Source organism: Sturnira hondurensis, unplaced genomic scaffold (genome assembly GCF_014824575.4).
Source record: "Sturnira hondurensis isolate 20B ecotype Veracruz unplaced genomic scaffold, ASM1482457v3 Scaffold0010128, whole genome shotgun sequence".
Lineage (NCBI taxonomy): Eukaryota > Metazoa > Chordata > Mammalia > Chiroptera > Phyllostomidae > Sturnira > Sturnira hondurensis.
Window position 1 is genome coordinate 33905828 of NW_028082759.1, and position 21733 is coordinate 33927560.

The 21733-nt window shown below is 36.5% G+C and overlaps 1 protein-coding gene across 2 annotated transcripts in view; it reads right to left on the reverse strand.

Moving 5' to 3' along the window:
* Positions 1 to 10327, reverse strand: part of PPP1R42 (protein phosphatase 1 regulatory subunit 42) — a 39626-nt gene extending 29299 nt beyond the window's left edge. The window contains exons 1-4 of one of the 2 annotated variants that reach the window (XM_037058672.1): positions 10162 to 10327; positions 5222 to 5439; positions 3013 to 3179; positions 2007 to 2145 (exon numbers count right to left, since the gene is read on the reverse strand). In XM_037058672.1, coding sequence (XP_036914567.1) covers positions 2007 to 2145; positions 3013 to 3179; positions 5222 to 5350 — 435 coding nt within the window. In that variant the 5' untranslated portion in view covers positions 5351 to 5439; positions 10162 to 10327. Of the gene's footprint in view, positions 1 to 2006; positions 2146 to 3012; positions 3180 to 5221; positions 5440 to 10085 lie in introns of both variants that reach the window. The other variant, XM_037058671.1, reaches the window with a different exon arrangement.
* Between the last annotated feature and the right edge of the window lie 11406 nt (positions 10328 to 21733).

Consider the following 21733-nt stretch of genomic DNA (forward strand, 5'->3'; position numbering starts at 1 on the left):
GTATTTACATAGGAAAAAATCATTTTTGTCTTTGTTTTTCTAAATAGAAAACATTGACCAAGAATTAAAGAATATCTGGTTTTTATTTTTATCTTTACCTCTGTATAGTTTTCTCTTGACATTCCATATGTTCAGAAGAATTTAGAATAATAATTAGCTAATAAGAATTTCAACTGTTAAGGAGGACATAAATATACAATAGAGTGCACTAAATCAAAGCCATCTTAAAATCCAAGGCCCAGGACTCCCTACCAAGAGGGAGTCTACCCCCCAACCCCCACCCCTGGCATCCACACATAGCTAACATAGAGATGATACTTATTGGCACTTTTTAAGACTTGAAAACAGCTTTAAAAATTATGCCTTATATTTAGAATTTCAGAATCTGCTTGAAACTATGCAAAGCTTGAGTAAGCAAAAATATTTTCAGTGGTGTTTTATGGATATAAAACTAGCCATTCCTACAGTGGGGTCAGCCTACTAGGATCAGTTGAGGCCAAGCTGAAACACTGTTCATTCTGTAGGGAGGATAGAAGGGGTAGGATAGAAGGGGTAGAATAGAAACTACCCTATTTTTCGCAACAGCCTGGATGAAACTGGAGAACATTATGCTAAATGAAATAAACCAGGCTGTGAAAGACAAATACCATATGATCTCACCTATAAGTGGAACCTAATCAACAAAACAAACAAATGAGTAAAATAGAACCAGAAACATGGAAATAGAAAATAAAATGACAGTGAACAGAGAAGGAGGAGAGAGGTATAATGGGGATAAGAAGGGGGAGGGGCAAGTTAAGGAACATGAGTAGAGGACTCAGGAGCATGGACAGTGGGTTGGGGATTGACTGTGGTGCGGAGGGGGCAGGGGAGAGCAATGGGGCAAAAAGGTGGGACAACTGTAACAAAACAACAAAAATAAAAAGTGAAACAAAAGAAGCTACCATATTTTGCCATGCATAATGCATACTTTTTTGCCCAAATTTTTAAGGGAAAAATAAAGATGTGCATTCTACATGAGTAGTACCTGAAACACCTTGTATCTATTCTTGTGCTTTGTAATTATTTGTTACATAAAATTTCTTGTACCATAATATGTTCAAAAATAAATGCTAAAAATTCCTTTATAATACAAAACCAAGTATCTAGTATAAATCAATACAAAATTGAATTAAAAAATTAAAACAAAATATTTTTTCCTGAAAGTTTGTGCCAAAAACATGGGTGTGCAGTGTGTAAAATATGGTAAGTCACTTTCTTCTTTTCCAGTTTAAAGCACTATCTCTTAATTGTTACATGTTTGGTTCAGAAACCTTATTCTGCCCTCCATTTCTGGGCCCTCTAATATAAAACCAATGAAATCTGTAAATACAATAACCATGCTCTGTTTGTGACCCTTGCTCAGGATGAAGGTAGCTTATCTCTAACAAATCCTGCTATGATGGGTAACAAAAGCCACTGTGGCACCCTCTGGCTTCTCAACTAGCTGTGACACCTCCCTGTGATGTCAGGTGACAGACAGCTAGAGCATGAAACCTAGGGCTGCCATACCTATCTTCTTCTGATGAGTCAGAGCCATATGTGGCGCAACCTACAATCAAATCAGAATTCAGTGAAAAAACGACTTACTGTGAAAACTACAGAATTTGCCTGAAGTGCATTCCTTAGGCTTTTTGTGTCATGAGGATCACCAATGTCCAAATTATGAGTTAACTAACATCTGTTAGAGTTTCATACTTTACATAACCTTTTAACATCCTTCCTTTGATCCTTCCAATAGCCCTACAAGCAGGTGTTATCTCCTTTTTATAGCTGTTGAGTCTCTGAGGAATTATGCAGGAAAAAGGGTTATTTATTTGAGGGTTATTAGCTCTCAAATAAACTCTCAGTTGGCCTATAATTATTCAGATTATGTACAATGTTCAAATAACCCTTCACCACCTTCCTGTTCCATGATAACTGTTAATCTGTACATGCTTTGTTAGAATACTCAAATATGGTCTTACTGCCAGGGAGAGAAGAGTTCTTGGATCAAACAGAAGCTTTTCTCCAAGGGGAAGCTTCTGACTCTCAACATGAAGCTCTCTTAGTCCTTCTAATCCTTCTAAACCTTCTATGACAGCAATGGAATTGCCTCCCAGATACCTGCAAAATATTAGACATAATTTTAAATAGGCATTCTGTAAACATGTTCTGTAAACCTGATAAAAACATAAGAACAAAATCATTGAACTGTGTGAAAATCATACATACAGAATGTTCTCTGTATATTGAATTAATGAAAGATTTATCTATATGATTCTTACAATTTAGTCTAGGAAGTAAGTTTATTTTTTCTTAAGCGAGAGACTTGGAATAGTCCTTATTAAATTATCTGCCAGTGCTTCTCATAGGTAGGGTGCAGAAGAATTGCCCAGGTTGTAGGTTCAGAAATGAAGATTTCTGGGCCTATTCCCCAGAAATTCAGATTTGGCTATCTAAGCAACCCAGCATTTCCCACTCTGCTCCTATCTCCTCATTTTAAGGCCCCTGACCCACATTTTGAGACGCACTGACAGTTTTTTCAATCTGGGGAAACTGGATCCGCCAGTCTTCATTATTTAACTACAATCATTAAAGGCACGGTAAGTGCCTTTTTATTTTTACAATAAAATCTACATGAACATTACCAATTCTATGACCCTGCCCTTTTGAGGTATGTGATTCTGAAAAGCACACAACTCATTTGAGTTCCATGGAAACTTTTTTCACCATTTGAGCCTCCATACAGATGTTTTTGGGGTATTCCTATAAGCCCTCAAGACAACTCAACTTCCAGCAAAAGGAAAGTATACCAGGCTTAATAAAACACAAATTGTCTGGTATTACACAGGAAACAACTTATCTTGTACTAATAATACTAAAAGAATAAAAATTGTGGCCCATTCCACAAAACTACAAATAATGGAAATACCTGCATGCAAAAATATTACTGTAATGATGACAGTTACATTACTTAAAAAAAACACTTACAGTTTTTCTAGTTTCTTTAATGACCCGAGGTTCTCTATACATGAAATACAATTGTTTTGTAGGTACAGGTGAGTCAAATTTGTGGCAAAATTCAAGTTAGTTATTTGACTAATACGATTATCGTACAAATATAAAACACTAAGATTTTTGCAAACAGAGAGGTCTTCCTAAAAGGAAAACAAAAACAGGTCATATTTAATTTCTTCTGAAAACTTATGCTTTTAAGAAAGTTTATCACTTAATCTGTAATTTCCATTAAAATTAATATAAAAGAACAGTATTGCTTTATTTTAACACAGTCAAAACAAGACTAGAAAAATTACAAATTAGTTCTAGGTTTTAGCATTCTGTAACTATATCAATAAAATTGTATTCATTACGAAAGATTTTCCTTATGCAAGCAGTTTTTCTTGAAAGCAATTAGGCTTCTTTGGAAGATGAAACATTTAACAAATTACTGCTCCAACATTATAAATCAGGTCTTCTTAGTCTTTCTGTAGGATTGGAAGTAAACTCTTGTGATTTATAATACTGAAAATTGTAAGTCATCTAGATATTCAAGAATAATGAATTAATAAAGAAACTGTGATAGCGGCATTAAAGAGAATACCATATAACCATTAAATATCTTTTAGTTTCTTTAGTAAATATCTTGTAGCTTTTATAATAAAATGAGGACAGTACAATGACCCACTATGGTAAAATTATGTGAATATATGCCTAGAAAAAAGACTGAAGGACATTATCTAAATGTTAATAGTGGTTTTCTCTGCATGGTAGAATTACAAGTCAGTTCCTTTTTTATATGAATTTTATACAAATGAACACCAATTACTTTTGAGATATGAAAAATAATTAAAGGTATTTTAAAAGGCTGTCATTTCTTGCATGTTAGTAGAGTCCACCTAAATGAACTAGGCAAGAGATAAGAGTGAAGTTTTGCTCAAAAATAACTCAGCTTTCACTAAGTAAGATCGTTTAAAATACAACCACATCTTGGGAACTTAAGTTCCCAAGTTATTCCTGTAAATTACTTTATACCAGTTTGCTTTCTTCCTAACAAAGGCCATCCACACTGAAGGAGCATTGATAGTGAGGAGCCAAAGAAATTTAAAGGGAGGGAAGCTCTGGAGAAAGCAGCCTGTATGAGAGGCAGGGAGCTTCAGGCAACAAAAGAGAAACATGAGGTTTGGGAAACTGGATTCATGGGAGAAGGATCACCAGGAAACTGAAAGGGATATAGACTGGGAGCTGGGTAGGATTTCTGAAAAAAAATACTTCAATTGTTTTAGTTGACAATTTTGTCTGGGGCTTTGGTGTTTTTTATTCATTCATTCATTCAATAAATATTTATTAAGCACTTAATAAGAGTCAGGCACAGTACTGAGTGGGGAATTTAGAGAGATTTGAACAAAATAGACATGACCCTTTTCCTCATGTAGCTTATATATTTCCAAGAAATTCCCTCTCATCTATTGTCTTCGGCATTTTATTATAGACAATGGATACCAATACAAGTGGCCTAAGATGGGCTATTGCTGCCCATTAAAGTTTCCCAAATCAAAGCCAAGAATTGGCTTAACATAGAGAAAATGTAGTTTCAGAATATATTCAAGAAAAGAATCTTATCTGATAACTGAGAGAGTATAACCTATACTTATACAAACATTAAATTTTCATTTATTATGCTCCATGGTCAAGTAGACTAGTTGAAGTTGATAGTGATCAAATTGAGATTAATTGAGAGCAATCAATGTTCTACCATGTGGGAGATAGGTGACATACTCAAAATATTCAGATTGGTAGTTATTGGTGAAAATGAAAAATGTATCTTTTATTTTATGGAAAAACTAAACAGACTTTTTGGCCAACCCAATAGTTTGCTACACTGTAGAGTATTTTAGGGGAATATATATATTTAACATATATATTTAACAATCACAATGGTATAGAATTAATTTTAATAAGTTTAACATTACAAGCAGGAAAAATAATAACACAGTATCAGCTGACTAATGAAAATATAGTTAATAAGTATAATAAAAACATAGTAGGAGGAAAAATAATGATAACACAATATCAGCTGACTAATGAAAATATAGTTAATAAGTATAATAAAAATACAGTAAAGAAGGTATGCCCTGGCACCAGTTTCTAAACTTTACATTGCTAATGATATAAAAACAGAAAATAATTTCAGAGTTCTTACAATTCCATCTATATTTCTGTCTGAAAAATTTATGTGTGTTATTTTCTTCAGATATTGTAAAGTGGTTTCTTCTTTTCTGGGTTTAAGGTTGCTGTTTTTGGCAACCAGATCCAAGGTCAGTCGAACCATGATTTAGCTATAAATCAAACTCTCAGCAATAGCTGTGTTCTGATGCCATGTTGAGAAGCAGGTTTAGGTATTGTCTTATGCCCAACTTTCTAAAAAGAAAAAAAAGAATAGTATGTACATAGCAATTTAAGATAAATCATTTTGACTTTTTAGGTTTCTTATATAAAACTATTTGATTAACTAGTTCATGGGTATTTTAGGGGCACTTGGGTATCTTTCTAAGGTTATAGGCCTAATTCTTTTTATTAAAAATTTAAAATACCGCCCTGGCTGGTGTGGCTCAGTGGATTGACTGCGGGCCTGTGAAGCACAGGATCGCAGTTCCATTCCCAGTCGGGGTGCATGCCTGGGTTTTCGGGCCAGTTCCCAGTGGGGGACATGTGGGAGGCAACCACACATTGATGTTTATCTCCCTCTCTCCTTCCCTTCCCCTCTCTCTGAAGATAAATAAATAAAATATTAAAAAAAATTAAAATACCAAAATTAATTAAAACACAAGGCTCATTTACTTTTGAATCTTTTCCTTGCTCTATTGAATTTTTATTGTAGGCATCTCTTGGAGTAGAAAAAGATCTCAAGGAATATCATCTAGCCCTAGCTGGGTAGCTCAGTTGGTTAGAGTGTCATTATAATATGCCAAGGTTGTGGATTTGATCCCTGGTCAGGGCACATACAAGAATCAACCAATGAAGATATAAGTAAGTCGGACAACAAAACCATGTTTCTGTTTCTCTAAAATCAAAAAATTAAAAAGGAGTATTATCTAGTATTCTCATGTGAAAAAACTAAGGCCCAATCTAGTGGCATGTAAGAATGAGATCAGGTTTCCTGGCTCCTTTTTCCATAGTATCTGTGGTCATCATAGTCACTAACCCTCCACATCAGAAAAATGGTGTGAAACCCTTAAATATATACATAGGCCAATGGCACAATATACTTGAAAACTGGGCTGGCTTTCAATTACAGTATGTTACTATAACCATAATTCATAAAGAGGTAACATAATGCAGTAGTTCTCATAATGCAGTATTGAGAAATAGGAAACTAGTCTTGAAACTAGACTGCCTAGTTTCAAGTTTTTGCTTCACTGCTCACTAGTTAGGTAATCTTGGGCACGTTACCTCAATTTCTTATAAAATTAGGACAGTATCCAAGGGATAGTGTGACAATTACATGAGATAATCATGAATAGTGTGTTCTACCCAGTGCCTGGTACATAGATCAATAAACGTGCTATCTTCATTATTATTCTACTGTTTTTTTCACAGATAAGGCAAACACTGTTCACTTCACCATTTTGTCTGGAATATATTAGGGTTGTTAAATAAGGGAAATATGCTATTAATCAAGTATTGCTGTATATAAGATATGCATATGTGGTCTATAATTTGAGATAACCCATTTTTTGCAATCCTCTAGGAAGTATAGCTATTTAAGTGATGCATATCCCAGTTTCCCTAATTGTGCTTTATATTCTCTTGTCAAAAATGTAAGCAAAAATACACTTAAAAATTGAATATTATTATTCCAATGTGTCTGGAATTTCACCAACCAAACACCTCAATTTGTAGTATTTGTGGTATTCTGGGCATGAAAGATTATTGTTTACAGATGAAATTTCAAACACAACAATAATATTCTGAACAAAGTTACTAATTAAGAAAAGATAACTGTTTTTAATCTTGCTTAAAAATATATCATCATAGCCCTGGCTGGTGTAGCTCAGTGGATTGAGCACAGGCCTGTGAACCAGAGGATTGCGGTTCGGTTCCCAGTCAGGGCACATGCCTGGGTTGCAGGCCGGTTCCCTGCAGGCCAACTCCCAGCAGCGGATGCAGGAAAGGCAACCATACATTGATGTTTCTCTCCCTCTCTCCTTTCCCTAAAGATAAATAAATAAATAAATAAATAAAATCTTTAAAAAATATATCATCATAAAAAGTATAAATAAATAAATAAATAAAATCTTTAAAAAATATATCATCATAAAAAGTATAAATAAATAAATAAATAAAATCTTTAAAAAATATATCATCATAAAAGTATAACAAATACCACACCCATGGACCCAAAGGTCAGTTTAAAATACAAAACATTAGTCCCTGGTGTGTGTAGCTCAGTGGATTGAGCGCTGGCCTGCAAACCAAAAGGTCAGTGGTTCAGTTCCTAGAGGGGGTAATGCATGCAACTAATCAATTATCTCTTGCACATAGATGTTTCTCTACCTCTCTTTCTTTCTCCCCTTCTCTCTCTAAAAAAATAAAATCTCTAAAATATAAAACACTACAAATACATTTGGAACCCATCTATACCTTTTTCCCTCTCCATGCTTTTTAATTTAGAGTTTATCATAAATTTAGACATTCTTCTTCATGTCTTTATACTTTTATTACATATATGTGAACACCTAAACATATAGTATTGTTTTTCACATGTCATAAATGGCATTATTCTGATTCCATTTTTCTTCTTTGCTTATTTTTTTTGACACTCAGAGTTGATGTGTGTAGCTCTAGTGTGTGAATATTATACTGCACTGCTGTATAATATTCTACTGTAAGAAATTTATTCTGATGATAGATCTTTGGGCATTTTTATTTTTTTGCTTTTACAATGTTGTTCTTATGGTTCTTGTATATGTATACATTATCTCAGCACATTGGGAAGAGCTTTTGTAGGGTTTTGAACTAGTAATGGCCACTTCAGGGTTGCACCTACTAAAAATATGGTTTCTTTGACTACTATCTAAAAATTTAAGAAGTTTTCCTGGAAATTTCAAATATCTTTTTTACACTGATAACTGTGGTGAAATGCACATCTTCAAGAGGTTATGCACTCCAGTTTCTCCTTTATAGCTGGGGCAAAAGATTGCTGTACAAGTGGCTATTCAGGATCTACCCCATACTATGAAATATGTGATGCCCTATAGGGACAACTTTGACCAATACGAGACCTGAGCCATGAATGACTTATTCTCCCTTCCTTCCCCCATTAACTTTTAGGAGATGCAGTGATTTCAAAAGGTCCCTCAGAAGACATGTTGGGGTCTTCTGGGTTACATACTCTCTTATATTTGTCCTCTCCCCATCTCCTTTATTCTTTTTTCTTCCTCTCTCCTGCTTCCCTGAGATAACAACCCCCAAAAGGTGTTATCTCAGAGTCTGTGCTTCAGGCTCTGCTCCCTAACCTAGGATAAAACAGACATTTTGGATCATCTGAATCTTCATGAATGACCATGCTATAAATGGCTTTTGTCTGTAGGTTCCATTGCATTAATTAGTGTTTCTATAGAAATAAACTTAATTCTCTCAGATTATTAGAAAAGGAAAATGGCAAATTATTTATTTATTAAACCGAGGGAAAGAAATGGACCTCCTCAGCAAACTATAAGAAAACTTTCCAGGGGCTTGAATGTGGAAAGGGAGAGAATTGAATCAACCTGTAATATGCAATAATAGAAACTGTTAAATAAAAAAAACTCACATTGTAGCAGTTAGATCCACAAAAGAGAATTTAGTTTCACAAAAACACCATCATTTATCATGTGAATATAATACTTTAAACTTCACTGATGTTGTAGTTTGTTTTAGAGAAATTATAAGCTTCAGGAATGTAAACTGAACCTAATTTAGATTTGGATACATTTCAGAACACTATAATAAAAATAATTATGTCAACACTTGTGGGGTGTGCCTAGTTTTATTTTCTAAAGTGTGAGAAACTGCTTTTTCATAGTTTTCCTACTAGATATCTGTTATCTCTGGGCTCCAGTCGCTAGGATCTCTCTCCAGATCGCCATTGTGGGATCTGCTTCACAGGATCCCCCTGGAAAAGCAGGGGGATCTCGCCAGCTTGGAGCTGCTTTACAGGAGCTCAGGAATCCATGTTGGGGGAACTCTTGGCTTTCATCATCCTGGGGCTCTGACTATCTAGCTGCAGTGGACATTTCATATTCAGTTTGTGTATTTCTTTTAGCTAGGCTCATGCTCAGTGGCCCCAGATGCTGTGAATCGCTGATGCTCGCAGACTTTCCCCTTTTCTTTCTTCTCCCTCCGCCCCTCCCTCCCCTTTCCTCTCTCTCCCTGTCTTGATTTTAGAAAAAGACAGGAGGAAGGGTTGGGCGAGGGGGAGAGAGAATTGTTATTTTACTTATTTATGCATCCATTGGTTGCTTGTCGCATGTGCCCTGACCAGAGGTCCAGCCCTGCGACCTTGGGGTTTGGGGACAATGCTCTAACCAACTGACATACGGGTCAGGGCAGACTTCCCCTTTTTCAGACTAGACCTGCACCCACAGATCCCTCAGCTCCGCGGCCAACCCCTCCACCCCTGTCTGTCTCCCGCTTCTAGAGCTGTTTCCCAATCTTGCCTGATTATAGCCATTTGTTTAAAATACAGGGAGGGAATTTCAGGGGAAATAGGGGAGGGATTTAGAGGAACACATATAAAGGATACATGGACAACAACTGAGAAAGGTGGAAATGGGAGGGAGGGGGAGTACGGGGTGGGGTGGGATGGGATGGGAGTAATAGAAAACTGTACTTGAAAAATAATTAACTAAATTTAAAAAATAATTTAAAAAATTACAGGCTTCTAGACAATTTTCCGAGAAATTCCCTTTCTGAAATTCCTTTCTTGAAAAGGGAAATTTCCTTCCCTTTTTCGAGAAATTCTAGATGTCTAGAGATAAGGCTCAGGGATCTGCATTTCAACAAGTGCCCCAGGAAAGTCTTACTGGCAGGACGCAAGTTTGAGAAACCTGGCTATAGGGTTTCCTTGGTCCCCACGCTTCTTCCCTGAATGTATCTCACCGGTCGCGGGATGAGCCGGGTTAGTAACTCAGGTTTGGTAAATTTCGCCAGTGTCAAGTTCCTCAGTAGCCACCTGTGGTTGCCAGGCGACCAAACGCTCCAGGTCGGTGGGCGGCTCACGGAGAAATCTCGCGAGGTCTCTGGAAGCAACCTCCCTGTGGCCTCGCGGGGGTCCTGCTCTTTATGACGTGGAGGCTGGAGGGTGGCCCCTAGGCCTGTCTGAGTGAAGGCAGTTAGCTTGACGAGGCCGTCAGGCATCGGGTCAAGGTGGCCTGTTTAGTGGACCAACGGGCCTGTCAGGACAATTTTTGGCAGGCTATCATTACCCACCACTGGATTTTCCTTGCCATCAGTTCCAACGTTTCAGTGCCCCCAAACTGACCACCTTTTCCCAGTAACAGACCAGGAAACAAATTGTCTAAATCCAAATTCAGCCCATACTTCAACATTTCCTCAGGTAAAATCCAAATTCCTTAGGTGACATTCCAGTGCATTCATCATGACCAGACTCATTGCTTGCCTCTTGCCCCCTATACCTTAGTATTCCAATCTGGCACTTGCCCTAATATGCCCTGTCCTAATAATCTTCATCCTCTTCTGTCCACTCCCCAAGGTAGTGGTAGGACACATTTTGTTTTCTCCTTAATTCTTGTTTCCCCTTTTAAGATTGAAGGGCTGGGACCAGGATAGGTAGTTGAGTTGGTTAGAGCATTGTCCCCATATGCTAAGGTTGCAGTTGGATGCCCTGGGAATGAAAGCATCAGTAAGTGGAACAACAAGTTGATGTTTCTATCTTGCTGTTCTTCCCTCTCTATATATAAAATTTAAAAAAATGAAAAAAATCGAAGGACTCGGCTTGGAATGAGCACATCCTTTCTGGAGCCTTTCTAGATACTGGGTCTTGATAAGTAATGCTGCTTTCTCCCCCTCCCCCTTCCACCCCAATAATAGGATATATTAAATTTTGTAGCTCAGCAGTTAACCACACTATTATGTGTTTGATACTTACCCATATCGTTAATAAAATGGTAAATTCTTTAAGGGCAAAAATTATGTCTTTTACCTTGATATTCCCAGGACCTTGAAAAGTGCTCTTTGTAGATTAGCAGTCACTTCATAAAGGTTTGTTAAAATACTAATTTACAAATGAAGGAGAAGAGCAATAGAACAAGAAACTGCCATTTACCATGGAAAGACTGGGACTCATTAGGAGTATGGTAAATTGAACAAGCAGAATGTAAGGGGCAGTGAAGGCTGGAAAACAGGGTGACAGTGGGTGATCTTAGGGAGCGAAGGCACTCTGGAAAAGTTGTCATTGCTGTTTCTTGAGAATAGAAGGGTGAGAACAGAAGAGTGTTAAAGTTACAAAGAGCCTACATGGACAGTCCAACTCGCCATTTTACAGACAGGGAAACTTCCAGGCCTAGAGATCAGAAAGAAATATGCTGAAGGTCATGTTTGAGGTGGCAGAGCGGGAATTTATCCTTGGGCTCTTGATTTCAAGCTCCAGTCCTTTTTCCTTATATCTCACTGACTGTTGTTACAGTAAGAGTCGCCTGAAAAAAAGCAGAGAGGGATGGGAACCTATGGACTCTAACCCCATTCACAACATTGTTGCTAAAGTCCAGTTGTAGTCAGTTTTGGCCTGGTTTAGGGTGAAGGCAAAGAAAGTGGCAAGGAATGAACATTTTTAGGACGCATCTTGAAGCAAGATTGATAGAGAGTGTTTGAATAGGATAAAGGGAGGGAGAGGTTGAGGATAATTCCCAGGTGTTAGTTAGGATAAAGAAACAACCCTGGAGAGAAAGAGGAGAGGTGGCACGTATCAAAAACTCGAGGGGAAGTAGATGAGTTCGGTTTACACATGTTATTGTGAGGTGAGATAATTTCAAGAATGGAACTAATCATTGAACCCAGGAGGCCATAAATAGTAGTGAAGGAGAAAGTAGGGAAAAGAAAAATATAGCAAGTCAGTTACTATGCCAACTAGTTTGGATGGAAGAGAGAAGGAAAGCTGGTTAAGATGTCAAAGAAAGATTTATCAGAAGTGAGACTGGTTCTGAGAATAAATAATGATTCTGTGATTCAGAAACCAATAATTTGGATTCAGACACTGGGGAAAAGATTTAAGGAGGGTTACCTAAGAGAATAAAAAGCTACACAAAGATATGAAGAAGTAAAAGAAAGATCAAAACAGTATGGTTAAAACACTTATGGCACAAATCAGAGGGCCTTCTTACCTGGTTTATAGGCCATTCATTCGGGAACAACAGCTTCAGCAGTACATGCAGGACTGTCTCATTGCTACGCTTAGCACTCACTGGACCCGCTTCTAACATTACTTTGCAAGAAACATGTTTAACTATGTCTTATTGAAAGTCAGTTACTCTATTAAGCTTTGTTTTATAACAATTTTGTATATCATTATAAAAAGTATGATCTCATTTATGGTAAAATTATACACACATTTAAATGTCTAAATACATATCTATATCCAATAGTATAGACTTAGATGTAGATATCTATAGATCTATACCTATACCTATACCCAAATATTTAATAGTGGTTATTTCTTGGTGGTAGGATTATAACTTATTATTTCTCTTATTTTAGTAATCAGGGTTTTTAAAAATGATAAAATTATATTCTGAAAATCCATTTTTGGATTCTGCTCTTTACGTAATTGAAAATCTCTTTGGGACTACTGGTATTTAAAATAGTTTAAAATGGCCCTGACTGGTATGGTTCACTTGGTTGGGCAATGTCTCACTAAACAGAAGGTCACGGTTGTGATTCCTGATTGGGGCACATGCTTAGCCTGTAGGTTTGGTCCTTTGTTGGGACATGTGTAAAAGGCAGCTAATCAATGTTTCTCTCTTACATCGATGTTTCTGTCCTTCTATTTTTTCCCCACTTCCCCTCTCTCTAAAATCAGTAAAGATGTCCTTGAGTGAGAATAAAAAAATAAAATAGTTTAAAATGGTTGAATTACTAAATATTTTTTTAATGTACCAAGTTAAGTTTAAGACATGAAATATAGTCCTGGCTGTGTTGCTCAGTTGGTTGGAGCATCATCCCCATATGCCAAAGTTGAGGGTTCCATCCCCAGTCAGGGTACAAGGAGCCACCAATGAATTCATGAATAAGTGGAACAATACATTGATGTTTCTCCCACTTCCCCTCTCTCTCTCCCTCCCCCTCTCTTTCTAAAATCAATAAATAAGAAATTTTAAAAGATGTAAAATATAATTCCTGTCTGGTGGCACACAGTGTTAAACAATCATCTGTGTATTTTCCAATGTGGCAGAAATTTGGCAGACTAAAAGAAATACTTGTTTTCAGTGCCACATTTGTTAAGTTCAGTGTAAAGTATTCTACGAGTTACTTAGAATACTTTAAGTTCACTTTGACAGATGTTGGGGAATTTGTATTTGTAAAGAAAAAATGGAGTCTTGAAACTCATTTTTAAAGGCAGTCTTGGAAGTATCCCACTAAAAAGCACATTTAAAAAAGTCTCCACTATATTTTTTAAGTAACTTTAGACAGAAGCACAGTTTTTATTACAAAAATTGTTCTATATATCTTTTTTTGGTAGTTTTTGAACTTCTAGAGTACTAAGCAAGCACTGTAATGGTTAGTTCATTTCTTTGAGAAACCAGCATTTTAAAGGGCCTGCATAAAATCACATAACTGTATACAGAAAAATTAGCTTTTATGGGCATTAACTCCTCTTTTTGTGTTCACCTTACAGACTGGTTAAATATTAGTGAGTTTGGTAGGCAGACTTCTAAAATGATCTAAATGATCTCACCTGCTATTATTCATGCGCTGGTGTAATTGTCTCCCCGAGGGTGGCCTGGACCTAATGACCTGTCCCAAGCAATAGAATAAGAAAAGGTTGATGAGCTACCATTTCTGCAATTAGATAAAAAAATTATGAGTTCTGTCTGGTTAGCAAACTCTCTCTATTGCATTACCTAGCCCTTGTTGATAGAGCAAGCTGTCATTTAGAAAAGGCTCACTTGGCAAGGAACTGAGGATGATCTTTAGCCAACAGTTAGTGAGGAACTGAGAGCCTCAGTCCCACAAGAAACTAAAGGCCAAAAACTACTGTTTAAGCTTGGGAGTTGATCCATCCCCAGTTGAACTTTCAGATGAAACCTCATCTCTGGCCAACAGATTGCAGCCTTATGAGAGATCCTGCAGTGGGACCCAAATTCTTGACCCACAAAATCTTTGAAATAATAAATATCTTGTTTTAAGACATTAAGTTTTGGTTTAATTGGTTATGTAGCAATAAATGACTAATACAGGGAACAATGAAAATGACTTTAAGGAGGGAAAATTTACTTAGAAATTTGGGACATGACTTTTACTTTTGTACCTTTTAAGCAGAAGCTATAGGAAGTTGTAGTTTAGCTGAAATGCCAAGCTGAAGCTTAGTTGAAATGAAAGATTCCTTAAGAAGTATCCATTTGTAGAAGCTCAAGTTTTAGAATCAATACAAAGGAAGTGCTTTGGTTTAGATGGAGGAAGTTTCCATTCAAGGTATTAATCTTGATTTCTACAACCTGGGTATGATCATTCAATTGAGAGCTTCATGGTCTTCTAATGCCATGGTGTACACCAATAATAAATAATTAAAAAAAACTTAACTTAGTAACTAGTTTATGTCATTTATTTTTTAAGATTTTATTTATTTATTTTTAGAGAGGGGGGAAGGGAGGAAGAAAGAGAGAAAGAGAAACATCGATGTGTGGTTGACTCTCATGTGCCCCCTACTGGGGACCTGGCTGGCAACCCAGGCTTGTGCCCTGACTGGGAATCGAACAGGTGACCCTTTAGTTTGCAGGCTGGCACTCAATCCACTGAACCACAACAGCCAGGGAAGTTCATGTCATTTATTAAATACAGTAATGTTATTACATAGGTTGTACATAAAACAAAGCAAACTATTTTTTCTGAGTTCCAGACATGTCCATCCAGCTGGCTGCTAGACATGCATTCCATCTGGATGTGAATTCCTAAAGGCAATGGAAAGTGAACCTGTCAAAAACTAAATTCATTTCTATCCTACACAAATCTAATCTGCCTCCTCTAGTTTCTGTCTTTCCCAGTCCACCCTGTTACCCGAAGTACAGCCCCAAATCCATCTCCAGTACTCTCTCAGGTACTAGCATCCCCATGCAGTCACATCAAGTCCACTTAACTTCAGAGACTTTCAAATCCAGCTGTCCCCCCACTGCCCTCTTCACTACCGAAGAATGGATGTGAAGGACTTTGTAAAGTTCTATTTTTTTAATGGTCTATTGACTTTATTTTTATTTATTTATTTATTTATTTTTTAAAAGATTTTATTTATTTATCTTAGAAGGGAAGGGAAGGAGAGAGAGAGAGAGAGAGAGAAATATCAATGTATGGTTGCCTCTCATTCATCCCCTGCCGGGAACCGGGAACGGGGAACAGGGAACTGGCCTGCAACCCAGGCATGTGCCCTGACTGGGAATCGAACCTCAATCATGTGGTTCGCAGGCCCGCGCTCAATCCACTGAGCTACACCAGCCAGGGCTCTATTGACTTTAATATGCAAACTTTCTCAAGTTCTATTTAAAAAATTCTACTTTGTTTAATATACAAGAACTTTTTTCTAAAATGAGTTGCTTCCACCCTCCACTAAAGTCAAATCATAATAAATATAACATGTATGAGATGTGACTATAAATTAAGGTATCTAAGCCAAAATTCAGTTCCATTACCTTAAAGTCACATTTATATCATACAGTTAATATATCTTAGAGTAAAAACGTTTTCAGAAAAGTATTTTTGCAAACATTATCACTGATTTTCTAATTTAAATAATGTTATCTTTATTTCCGAAACACTTATTATGAACACCTCCTAACACTTTAGTTTGAGTTTTTCATGGAGCATTTGCAAGAATGGAACTTATAATTTTAGAACAAGTTTAGATTAGGTTTCAGGAACAGTTCATTGCTTATATTTTAGGATATTTTTTAATTGTCTTAGGAACCAGGGGTGAGGAACCTCCGTCTTCTAAAAGAGATCCAAGACTTTGCTTAAGTTTATCAGGCCAATAATAAGTTCAGCAAAAGTTTAATTAGTTGGTGATGGATTGAGGCTAAGAGTGAAACTCAGCAATGAAAAATACTCTATTCTCATGTCTTTCAAAATAACTTGTTAAAATCAGTGAAAACATCTTTTATATCTGCATACCTGTAATTAATTGCCTTTTTTTTTTTTTGCTCTTTTCAGCTTTTTTTTGGTCAGCTTGTTTGAAAGGAGTTTCACTCCTGTATGGCTGTTTTTGAAAATAGCTGGTGCTTTTTTACTGCATGTTTCTGCAATGGTGAACAGTGATTGAAAAAATTATAAAAACCTTTTTCACTCTTTTTTGAATTTATTAAGAAGTTTGGGGAAATTCATTTCATAATGATCTTACAATGCAACAAGTCAATTTTCCATAAAAAGGCATGAACACATTTAATCTTGTCATTCTGGAAACACATACTGTTAATGTTTCTTAAAAACAAACCAATATGTCCATTGCACTTACTCTTCACTGAACAAATATTTACTGAGTGTCTTGAATGTGCCATGTTCAAGGTGCTGGGGATGCAGAAGTTAGTTAGATCAAGTCCCAACCCCCACCACACCCCTCACCCTGTGAAGCTTACATTCTAGTAGGAGGAGACAGTGAAAAAGTAAATATATCAATAGGCAAGATAATTTCTGATTGTGGTACCACATTCTGTGAAGGAAATAGAATGAACCTGGGTATAGAAGTGGGGAGGAAGGAGGGAAAGGTGTTTCCTTGAGATGAGGGAGACAGGCAAAACCTCTGTGAGGAGCAGAATTGGAGCCGAGAGTTGAAGAACGAACCATCCTTGTAGGAACCTGTGGGGAGGTGTGCCAAGCCCATGAAGCAGCCAGTGTGAGGGCTCGGAGTGAAGAAAACTGGATGAACACAAGGACCCAGAGGGCTGGAGCGTAAGGAGAAGGGGGAGAATAGAATGAGAGGCAAGCAGGAGCCAGATCAGCCCTTGGGCCACAGTGAGAAATTTGGATTTTGATGTATAGCAGTATTTAACTCTTAGGGAAGAATGTAAATTTTCCCTTGGTTAATAGGAAAAAGTAACTTTATTATATTCATTATAGGTTGAAATTCAAAATCTTGATTAAAATGTGATATTCTCGTGATGTTTGTTATATTATTGTGATGAACATAGTACTTTAAAAGATGATCTTAGAAATATGGTAGAGGACCCTGAGAATCAGAAAATATAATTTCTACTTGTACTTCAAAATTTCATATTCAATGTAACTTTTCTTTTAATTTTGCTCTTTACGTAAATACGTAAAGCATTTGTTAATAAATTATTTTTAGATCTTCAGATAACTAAAAGTCCATAGTGTTGATGTCTGTCTAAATGAAGTAGTTCATAGTTCCATAGTTTTAAGTGAAACCTTTACCTTAAATATTAAGACTAGTTAGAAAATTTAAAAATAATGTCCCCTAAAAAGTGGTGTTCATATATAATTTTCACATCAGTGGCATATCAAGTTAACTCCTCTGAAGCTATAGAACTTTCAGATGGTTGTAATTATTCAACATGGTGTGTCTTCATATATAACATAAATTAATTTTTTATTTAGTCTAATTTTTGTTCTTTATTTAAGCCCAGAATCTTCAGATAATAGCCTCAAGTATACTGGAAACATATGCAAGTTTAAGTAAAAGATTAAAGCTAAACACATACATGTATCAAAGGACTCATTTAATATCAATAATACAAATAATGAATTGTGTTGAATATGAGAATGGAGTATGAAGTAGCAAATTCTAGGAACAAAAATGAATCATTTAAATTAAACTTTTATTTGGAGATGAGCTTTTACCAACTAATTTTTCAGGAAGTTAAGTAGTTTAAAGTAATGACTATTAACAGTAAACATATTCAGTTATATGATATTTATAATCCTCTAAAACCTAAAATAATGGTCATAGAGCTTTATTCTAGACAATTTACTTCTTTTTGCATATGCCTCTTAGGTTATGAAAAGTACAACTGTAGTTCATCAAAATGTGCCCCAAGGCGCAACACCATTTTACTCAGTCATTAGAAAGTTTAGCATAATTGCTTAGCATAATCCAAAGAAAATATGAGTACTGACATCAGGGACTCTCCAATTTGTTAGGCAATTGTTCCATAATTTTTGGCACCAAGATAATCCACATGTTGAAAAAGCAATTAATCATTGGTGTTAGTTATCGAGCTATGATTTTAGCTATTTCCTCCCCAAACTGACCTGAAATGACAGAGTTCCTTATTTTATTTTTGTAATATTCTTATTTCTGAGATCAAAAGTTTAAGTATGCCAGTCTGGTTACAGTTGACCTAAGTTTTGTGTTATTAGTTTTCTAAAATAAGTAGACCATAAGTTGATATTTACAAAGATGAATGGTATTACTTCCACTAATATTTGGATAAAAGGTTTAGTAGCCTTTAGAAACTTACAGACTGATTACCTCAGGAGAAGTTACTTGAAGTCCTTAAATTAGCATTTTGGCCCAAAGAAGGTAAATTTAATTTGATGTTGGTAGTTGTGTTGGAAACAGGCCAAAATGAGAACACACAATTAGATTTTCAATTTTCCAACTAATATTTTGCAAACACAATGACATAGACATTTCAGTTACTAAACAGTGAATGAAATAATTACCTCACCATAATTTGAACATCATCATCTTTTAGTTATATCATAAGGATAAACAAAAATAAGAATAGTCATTCTGTGTAGTATATTTTCCTACCTTCAAAAAACACCCTCCTTCAGAACAAAAAAGCCCCCCACATTGCTCAACAATGCATGTGTCTTTGGAATTCATAGTTAAAACAATCCAGAAATATAGAAAGAAACCTTGGTACTCAGCAGTCTGTGTTCAGTTCAGTTTATTCAGCTACACATGGATACAGTGCAGACTTAGCAATATAAATGAACTCTTCTCTGCATGCATGACTTATGCATCTGTACCTCATCACTCACAGAACAGTTTTTGGAAACTCTGAGCCTCTGCAGTATGTAGCACTCCAAACTCCCAAACAGTTTCTCTGATTCATTGTAAAGTTACCATGCTTCTGCCCTTCTGTGTTTATTTTCAAGTGGCTGCACTATTGAGCAGTTTATTATTCTATTGTGTAAAGCAGTGATTTTTCAAAATCCTGAATACTAGGTAGTCATACTAATTTGTGACAACAATCTTCAGACTAGATCCCTCAAATGGAGCAGTTGATGTTTGGTCTTTGAGCTTATGCTCCAAATTCAGCAACAATGGAGCACATACAGTTTCTCTTCCCATTGGCTCTTTGTTTTTGGCTTTCTAAATAACAACTTGTGTGGTGTTTTGTTGTTAACCAATAAATACAACATGTAGAATGAAGTGCTCATATAACTGGACAATGTACTCTAAAAATGGTACTAAATGCATACATTCTCAACAATATCCATGTTAATGTGGTTGAATTGTTTGGAGCTGACTTCTCGCTCCATCTTTTCTCCAGCCTGGGCTTCTTGCCCCAGTTTTATTACTTGGACATTGGGGTTAAGTTTTTGACAACCACTGACATTTCCTGTATGTTATCACCAAAGAGCTTGAGAAATTATCTCCTAAAAAAGTTGAAAACGAACAAAAAACAGACTTCACTTAGAAAATGGCCTATTCAGCTCCTGAATAGCTCAAGGCTGTAAGATAATACTTTGCAGGAAAAGGTAACCCCAATTCATTCCTTTCTGAATGATGGCTGCAAATTGAAGGTCGATTTCCTGAAAGCTCAATAATATAAGTTGGAGCACTTATACCGAAAGTGATGACAGTTCCTTAAAATTTAAAGATATGCTTTAAAAATATTTGTAAAGGATCTTGCTCTTTAGTAAAGTATCTACATTAACGATAAAATGCAAATGCTTCTTTCTGCCTGGGGTGGGCCAATGAGTAGAGGGAATGTTCATTTCTCCAATATCCGTTTAACCTCTCAGTGTGTAGTAGTTATGCAGTTTGGGTATTAATGACCCCACTCTCAACTCCAGGGATAACCCTTCTTTGGTCTAAAACAGTCAATACATATAACCCTAGGGATGGGCTCATGAATCACGTTAGACCAGAGTTAAGTGGTAAACTTAGTTTGATAATCCTGAGCTGCTATTTCCCACTAACTGCCTGGTGTGGCATGCAGCTGGTTTGGCAGGATCAGCTTTAGGTTTAGGTCAACAAATGGAGGGCAGAGCTGGGAACCATACCAGCAAGCCTAACCCAACTGTGCCTAAGCCAGATTTGATTCTGGACTCGGGTTAGGTGAGCCAGCAAATTCTTACTGTTTAAACAACTGGTTGTGTGTTACTTTTGTTATCATGGGCATTTTTCATCATACCAAGATGTCTTTTTTAAAAAATTGATTTTTAGAGAGATTTGAAGTAGGGGGGGAAGAGAAACATGGATTTGTTGTTCCACTTATTTATGCATTCATTGTTTGACACTTGTATGTGCCTTCAGCAGGGATTGAACCCACAACCTTGTCACTTGGGGATGAAGCTCTAATCAACTGAACTGCCTGGCCAGGGCCACACTAAGATGTCTTAATCAATTAGGTCACTTATGTTAAATTGTGGATAATTGTATTCTTGGGATGAAAACTGCCAGTATGTTTTCATGGTGAATTCAGTTACTCCTTACTCTTTCATGTCAAACCTTAACTTCAATCATGTCTGTCAGAGAAAGCTGAACAAGCTTGTGAGTGTTCCTAACTCAATGACTCAGCATGGTATTGGTGTTGCTGAAGGCTATGGCAGTAAATACACATTTTGGTTGCTTGTTGGGAGAAGTTATTTTTTGAAGGGGGGGCACAAAAATGGAGGGCAGGTTGAAACATTTGACACTGGGGTGCTTGCTTTTATTTAAAGAGATATAAAATGAGACTAAGGTGCTATTATATCATCTGTCCAAGAAAGGTTTGGGATACTAAAGGTAATTGATTTCCTCATCTTGCCAAAGACCACCTCATTGCTGTATCTAATGGAAAACTTTTAGGCTTTTTTTTTTTTTTTTTCTTTCCTTGACTTCTTGGCAACATTTGAAGTCACTGGTTAAATATTTCTGAAAACTTTACTCTTCTGCTTCTGTGATCTCTTCCTCTGCCATTTTAAAATTTAATGTTTTCTTGATTCATCTTGAGTCCTCTTCTCACTCTTTGTTTGTCATAGGTCACTTCCTCTGCTTTCACCCAGCCCTCACCCCCACATCTCTTAAGAATGCACTTAGAAACATTAATCTAGCACATTTCTGCTGTTTAAGACTTGTTAACTCCCCAGTGCTGTTAGGATGGTCTGAAAAGTCCAAGCAGGATCTACCCTCATCTTATCAGTTATCTCTTCCCATTCTCCACATTCTACTGAACACTCAAGTCTAACTGAATCTAGCTCCTGAAGGTTCTAAAGTTCTGTTCTCTGCCTTTGGCCTTCCACACACTGCTGTACTCTTGGCCCGTAGAAGTAATTG